At 41.6% G+C, this 7,627-nt stretch overlaps 1 protein-coding gene across 1 annotated transcript; it reads left to right on the forward strand.

Moving 5' to 3' along the window:
- Positions 1–161: 161 nt before the first annotated feature.
- On the forward strand, positions 162–1,060 carry pglyrp5 (peptidoglycan recognition protein 5). The gene is made up of 4 exons (XM_079354752.1): positions 162–223; positions 343–538; positions 681–799; positions 871–1,060. Exons 1-4 carry the CDS (start codon positions 211–213, stop codon positions 1,044–1,046), a joined length of 504 nt encoding a protein of 167 aa, XP_079210878.1. The 5' UTR covers positions 162–210; the 3' UTR covers positions 1,047–1,060.
- Positions 1,061–7,627: the final 6,567 nt, after the last annotated feature.

Consider the following 7,627-nt stretch of genomic DNA (forward strand, 5'->3'; position numbering starts at 1 on the left):
CAAACGTGTATATTCCAAACAGCCTCTGGGGAAACTGTTGAATATTACTCTGCAGACACCGCTTGTCGATAACATAGTGTGTAAAGGACATGTAACGACAAGGACCAGAGAATAAGGAAGTTGTACTTCCCATGACCACACCTCCTCAAACATTCCTTGATAAAGCACCTGGTCATTCAAGATCACTACTGGGCATCTGTGCACGGAGGAATGAACCAACAAGGTAAGGCAACAAACAAGCTCACACGTCAAGAACATGCTGATTACAACACGAGCCACCTTTTTATATTTAGAATTGTGTTGTTAGAAAATGCCTTTTATGCTCTTGAAATTGCTTTTCAGTGAATATTGTTTCAAGGGAGCAGTGGGGAGCAGCTCCTCCTCTGAGTAAGGAGACTTTAAAATGCTTCGCCAAGAAAGTAGTTATACACCACACTGCTGTCCAAGGCTGCAAAGACCTGACGGAGTGTATGAGCCAACTTGTCAGCATTCAAAGAGGGCATATGAAAGAGAGAGGCTTTGATGACATTGGATACAAGTGAGTAGTTTTAACAATCAAGGCAAATGTACTGTAAGCCTTTTGATATGTCAAGTGTTGGGTTTACATGTATGAAAATGGAATACTATTTTGATGGATTTTAACGCTGAAGTGTCCTTAACCTCATGTCTGGGTGTTTCAGTTTCCTCGTAGCAGGTGATGGCACAGTGTTTGAAGGCCGTGGCTGGGGTGTGGTAGGAGCGCATGCCAAAGGCAATAATGATGACTCATGTGGAATTGCTTTCATGGGAAATTTCAACAGTAAGTAAACTTAATTACTGTTTAATGTGCTTTGTGTGCGTAAACATACTATTTTTTTTATTTGCTTTCAGATGAAACACCAAGCAAAGAGGCAATATTGTCAGTCAAAAAGCTGCTGCAGTCTGGAGTTTGTGAGAACTTTTTACATCCAGAGTTTGTCCTCCTTGGGCACCGAGATCTGGGTTCAACAGAATGTCCAGGACATAAGCTTTATGCTGTTCTACCACAACTGAAGAATATCCAATAAATCTCACTGCACATTATGAGTAAAATTGTTGGAGAATTCTGTCAATACCTTTTATTGGCTATGTCCTTTCCACATTATTTTATCCAGGGTCTTCTCAATACGAAAAACAAATTTCTATTAAACAGGTCCAGCAGGCTTTACAGCCTGTCAGGTTTTTTCTCTGAGCACTGGCAGCCAGTATGTAAGTAGAGACTACGAGCTTGTCACAGTTTAGAAAGAAGTCTGGTTAATGGCAATTCAAATCTAATATAGGCTATAGAGAAGGTAATACATGTGACCTATGTTATGGAAAATTTTACTTAATGGGTACTATGTGTGCAATTTTACTTCGCGCTGTACAAGTGTCTCATATAATCTGTCATATAAAAGTGTCAGAAATGTCTTACCATACTGCATGCACAGTATATAGGGATTTTTTTGTCTTCCACCTCCTTCTTCATCCTGGACAGATGTGGGAAGTGTCACCCAGGCTCTTTCTCACACAATTCCATCTCCTTCTCAGCCTTGGGAGATGGATAAATAGTCATGTGGTGTCTTTTCTCACACTGGGGGATAGATTGTGCCCTGCCAGGTGGGCAGTGGCCATATGTGGTGTGGTGTGATGGAAGTGTGTTCTGAAATGTATAATATTTCATGTTTGCCTTTTCTCTGGGCCTCTTTCTCTCCTCACCGTGTGAGAGAGGGGTCTTCGAACGCATATTTTACCTTCGAATAAATGTTCATTGAGACCAGCTCGATCTTGGGGTTCTTTTTTGAATAGATCTTCTCACTCTTTTTTTTCACTATTTGGTATTAAAAAAATTCCACAACACCTATAAACACATGATTACATAAAGTGTGTAGTTATGTAAGAAGAAACTTCATTATAAATTAACCTGTTTTTAATGTTGACCTTTTGGAAGTCATTCAACCTTCATTTATTCTTGAGAAATCCTGATGTCAAAGTACAATTTAAACAAATAAATGGCAAACACTACACAGAAACTGCAAGACTACAGTTAGACCCAGTTACATGTTTTTAAATTGACCCATGCTAAACATTGTAGAGTGTAAGTGTGTTATGTAAGGAGGTCCAGGTGTGTGCAGCAGAAAAGGTAAAGGATATTTCCCTACGTTAGTGTTAATTTGTGGAACCTACAACATAAGCCAGTCACTTGATTGAGTCAGATAATGATTATCAGACCAGTTTGAAAAAGAACTCAGGTATGCTGGTAAATGATGAGCTTTATGAAAAAAACAACCAACACCTTTCACTCTGTTTGATTGTTCAGAAAGGCCAATCATACAGGTGTGTACAGGTTGGCACCAGTGATAAATATGAACGCATAAATTAATTGGTTGGAGACAGAAGTATGTTCCACAATAGAAAGGATCCTCTGTCAAAGTTTCACCATGTGGTCCGCCCGAAAACCACAAGGATTTGGCACGGATTGTGAGAACAGCGAAGAAGATCACAGGAGCTCTGCTACCAAACATGTTTTATGTTTTATGTAACTGTTTATGCTGGCAGCCTATGACAAAGAGCAACTAACATCATCAAAGACACAACACACCCAGGAAACGGACTGTTTGTCCCCCTGCCATCAGGAAAGAGGTATCGAACCATTACCACCAGGACTAGACTGAGGAATGGCTTCTTCCCCTGAGCGGTAGCCCCCATCACCGCCCCCCAAGGACTGGCTTTACATAATGTAGCACTACTGCACTTTTAACATGCTGCAATATGGTCACTCTGTGCAATAACTATTATTCTTGGACATTTTTGTAGATGTATTGTGTGCTGCTGTCTTTAATCTACTGTTTTATCATTTTGATCTAATTTTTTTATCTCTTACATGCTGCTGGGCTGTTTGTCACCAACAACATTTAATTGTATTGCATACAATGACAATAAAATGTCTTATCTCTTGATTGTGTAAAGAGCATGTGTTTAGTTGTGTCTGCATTCATATGTGGGTTAAGTTAACTACCGGAGGGTGCAGTAACAGGTGATGGTTTTATTCAAACTAAATGATAATGGTTACAAAAACTTGTAGGCCTACAGGGGAGGGGCAGGCTTTGCTTATGGACAAGTATTTAACGATAAGTAGGCTACAGATATGTTAGGGACAGAGCAAGAGTGTGTTGTTAACTGGCCTACCTGAATATGGCTTCATAACTTATATGGAGTTAGTGAGCGTTCTGGAGGATGCCAGTAGCAGAGAGAGAGAGAGAGAGCTAAAGGTGTGCAGCAGGGATAATTGGTCACGTGGTTCTACCAACATCGTTGGCATACAAAATGTTTGAAGACTTAGGTGGCTGCCTTCTGCTAAAAAACAAACTCTAGAAAAGGTTACAAATGTCAACTGTTCGAGGACCATACAGGTTGTTACCAGGTGTTGAGACTGAGCAACCTGTTAAAACACCTCGATGGAAAGAAGTGATCGGTTCATTGTTACACACGGATCTTTTGCTTTCTATCAGTGGCCTTTGCTACTTTAAAAAGACGGTTCAGTCTCCCGGACTGTTGATTGGAAGTTACACTGGTCCCAATGTGGGTGATGAAATTAATTGCCTGAGGATATTTATGCATGAGAGCTATGGTTTGTTGGAGTAAATCCATAATCTTGGCGTTGGGAAAGCTCACGTAATTGCCGTTCTTGATTTAATGGTTCTGATAGTAGAATCACAGAGATTCAAAGATGCCGGAAAGAGTTACAGGAGGTTTGAACCGCAACGTGTGCCAGGACAAGCATGGTGAAATGTTTTCGGCTGGACTGTGGAGGGGGCGCCTCGATAAGAGCACCCGGCTGGGGGTCGTGGGCCCCAGTAGTCAGAACGGAACGATGGGTGACCTGCACGCTCCCGGGTCGAAAGGATGCTGCGTGTTTACAGCAACGCTCAAAGGGAGGATGACAGCCTGGACCTGGACGTGACAAGTGGAGACGGAGGTAGGACGTAACCTTATTTAGGGGAGAGCGGGGTAATGTGAGACACTTTTTACATTTGCTTCCCTCGAGCTGAGCTAAAATTATATATCAGTAAAATTAACAAATTTCCTGATAATTCAGGATGTTTCCTACCTATGGAAATGATCAGAATGTCTTTAGGACAAAGGGTCATGGAAATATGACGGTTCTTAAAAAAGTGGTCATGTTTCTCACTTTACCCCACCAACTGAGATGGACAAGAGAAATCAATGGGGTAAAGTGAACCACTTTAAAATGACCATAAGGACACATGTTGTAGCAATAAAAAGTAGACTGACAACCACACATTCCCAAACTAATGTTGGACTAATAACAGAATCATGGGAATTGGTCAAATAAGCATTTTTTAAAGCGTTTGAAAATGATCAAAAGTAGGCTAAAATCAAATACAACATAGTTAATGTAAAATGTTTTAATTAACAATGACAGTGTGGGGGTCATAACAGATAGTGTCTCGGGTCAGCACAGGGCAATCAGAACCAGGTGTACACAGTCTTGGCGTCAAATAAGCATTTTGTAAATATCTATCTATCTATCTATCTATCTATCTATCTATCTATCTATCTATCTATCTATCTATCTATCTATCTATCTATCTATCTATCTATCTATCTATCTATCTATCTATCTATACTGAGCTTGTGTAAAAAAAACCCTAATGATCTGAAGTTTAAATGTCATAATCACAAATAATACTTTACCACAATATTAACTTTAAGGATTTACTTGCATGTTAATAATTAACCTAATGTCAGAAACTAATGCAAGAAAGCACATGTGCTGCGAATGATACACACGTGCTGCAAAGAGCTGAAACAACCACATGAGCATAAAACACTCCAAATACACAAATAATAATTAAAAACAAACATTGAAAACTGCAATAGATCAAGTTTTGTGTAAACATGTTTAGAATGTACATTATTATTTGTATTATTCACTCTGCTTAGAATTTGGTATTGTCAAAAGTTGGGCAAAACAAGTGTGGAATGTGGAAGGAAGGTTTGTGGCTCTGCTCTTACTCTGAGGGTGTGTGTGCAGTCGTAGGAGCAAACGATTTAACCTAACAGAGAATCATCAGCGTGGTCAATAGCGAGCGTCTGGTGGCTGGGCACTCCTTCATGAAGCATGGTCGGCTCAGCCCAAAACAACTAAAAGGAGCCGTCGGTCTGTAGAACCACCACCCGCATTGAGAGGCATGGGGGGCAGATGCATGCCAAGCCAGGGGGCAGGCGTAGGCAGGTGCATGGGTATGCTTATCTCTGGGATTGCGAAGGCCCTTTTCCGTGAGGTCTTAAACTCCCACCTCTGGAAGATTTTTTTTTTTTCCATCCCTGGGGAGGTTGGAGACATGGAGTCTGAGTAATCCATGTAGTCTCCACAGTTGAAGCAGTTGCGAGGAGCTGCAGCCAGTAGACTGTCAGTGCCTGTCATGGCGGCACCCTAAGAAAGCACAGGTGGACAGTGATGAAGAAAGCAGTCAGGCTGAAGAAGGAGGCCTTTCAAGCTTGGTTAATGCAGGAGTCAGGGGTTCAGACTTTAGGTTGGCCTCAAGGAGGTTCTGGCAAACCATCCATTGACTCAGGTAGGGAGTGAGACTCGAAAATCATGTCTCTCTAATGACCCACAATAAACCATCTTGTGACATTAGACCTCAGGTCGTGTTATGTCTGGAGTTAATTTTAACTTAATTTAATTTTACTATCAGAGCCCCTCGACTTTGGTGCAATAGGTCTGAGGAGACGAAGAATTTTTAAAACTCTATATTATGTCATCTGTTTTAGCTGTCTTTAGATCTACTCTCCTAATCCATCCCTAATACATCTTCTCATATCCTGTTCTTATTTATCCATCTTTGAATATTTAGTTTTAAACTTCTTTTGTTGTTATTTCCTGTAATTTCAGGCTAAAATGTCAGCTGCAAAGGCAGCTTATTATTCTAACCTTATTATGAGCAATAAGCAGAACCCTAGACTGCTATTTGACACTGTATCTAAGCTCACAGAGTGTCACCAGTCAGTCAGTAGTTCTGATCTCTCAGCCCATGATTTCTTGGTGTATTTTAATGATAGGGTTGAGGGCATCAGAAACAACATATCTCAGTCTTCCACTGTTGTTGGGGAGTGTCTTTTTGCCATGTCTGATCACACAGGACAAGGCCTGACTGAATTTGAGCCAATTCATTATGATAATCTGACCAAGGTTGTTATGGCAGCAAAATCTACAACCTGTTCGTTGGATCCTGTTCCATCCTGGGTTGTTAAAGACCTCTGGTCCACATTAGGGCACTATGTGGTCACTATCCTGAATTTATCACTCTCTTCTGGAGTTTTTCCATCCTGTTTTAAAACTGCTGTGGTTAAACCCCTATTGAAGAAACCTGGCCTTGATGCAGAGTCTCTCACCAATTACAGGCCTGTCTCAAATCTGTCCTTTCTGTCCAAGGTTTTTGAGAAGGTCGTGTCAAAACAGCTCTTGGACTATCTATCGTCTCATGATCTCTTTGAGCCACTACAGTCTGCATTTCGAGTAAATCACTCCACAGAAACAGCACTGACTAAGGTGGTGAACGATTTATTGTTGGCTGCAGATGCAGACTCAACATCCGTTTTACTGTTGCTAGATCTCAGCGCAGCCTTTGACACTGTGGACCACTGTATACTGTTAGATCGACTGGAGAAACACTTTGGCATCTCGGGTCATGTGCTTCAGTGGTTGAGATCTTATCTGTCAGAAAGATCTCAGCGAGTTTTATTTAATAATGAGGTCTCTGAGTCTTGTGCTGTAAAGCATGGGGTTCCTCAGGGGTCTGTCCTCGGTCCGCTGCTGTTTTCTATGTATCTGGCACCACTGGGTCACATTTTGCGTTCGTGTGGGATTGCTTTTCATTGCTATGCAGATGACTTGCAGTTGTATATGCCAATTGTAGCAGGTAATGAGTCTGTTGCGTCGAAGCTTGAGTCCTGTCTAGCTGCTGTTAGAGGATGGTTGTCTTCAAACTTCCTGCTTCTTAACTCGGCCAAGACCGAGATGATGGTTGTCGGCCCAGCAAGACTGAATCATTTGTATGATGGCTTTACTCTGTCACTTGATGACTATGCCATTTACTGTAGGGACAGAGTGAAAAATCTTGGTGTTGTGTTTGATCAAACTCTTTCTTTTGACCTTCACATTAAAGAGGTGACAAGAGTGTCATTTTTTCACCTAAGAAACATCGCTAAAATTAGATCAATCCTGTCCTTTAATGATGCTGAGACTCTTATCCACGCATTTGTGTCATCACGGTTGGATTACTGTAATGTTCTTCTGTCGGGTCTGCCCAAGAAGAGTCTGCGAGGTCTGCAGATGGTGCAGAACGCTGCAGCACGCCTTCTTACTGGATCCAACAGGTATGATTACATAACTCCGGTGCTCTCCTCTCTCCACTGGTTGCCTGTTCACGCCAGAGCGGATTTTAAAGTGTTACTGCTGACTTTTAAAATTGTAAATGGCTCTGCACCAGCATACCTGACTGGTCTCTTAGATTTGTATGTGCCTGCTCGGTCACTTCGCTCACAGGGGACTGGCCTCTTAGCTGTCCCTAAGGTTCGCAAAAAGACTATTGGTGAGCGG

The sequence above is a fragment of the Symphodus melops genome (genome assembly GCF_947650265.1).
Source record: "Symphodus melops genome assembly, chromosome: 10".
Classification (NCBI taxonomy): Eukaryota; Metazoa; Chordata; class Actinopteri; order Labriformes; family Labridae; genus Symphodus; species Symphodus melops.

What these genes read in the sequence shown, in the direction of transcription:
- pglyrp5 (XM_079354752.1), top strand. An exon ending in TTTGATGACATTGGATACAA is followed by an intron (nt 539 to 680) that starts GTGAGTAGTTTT and finishes TGGGTGTTTCAG; the next exon opens with TTTCCTCGTAGCAGGTGATG. An exon ending in TTTCATGGGAAATTTCAACA is followed by an intron (nt 800 to 870) that starts GTAAGTAAACTT and finishes ATTTGCTTTCAG; the next exon opens with ATGAAACACCAAGCAAAGAG.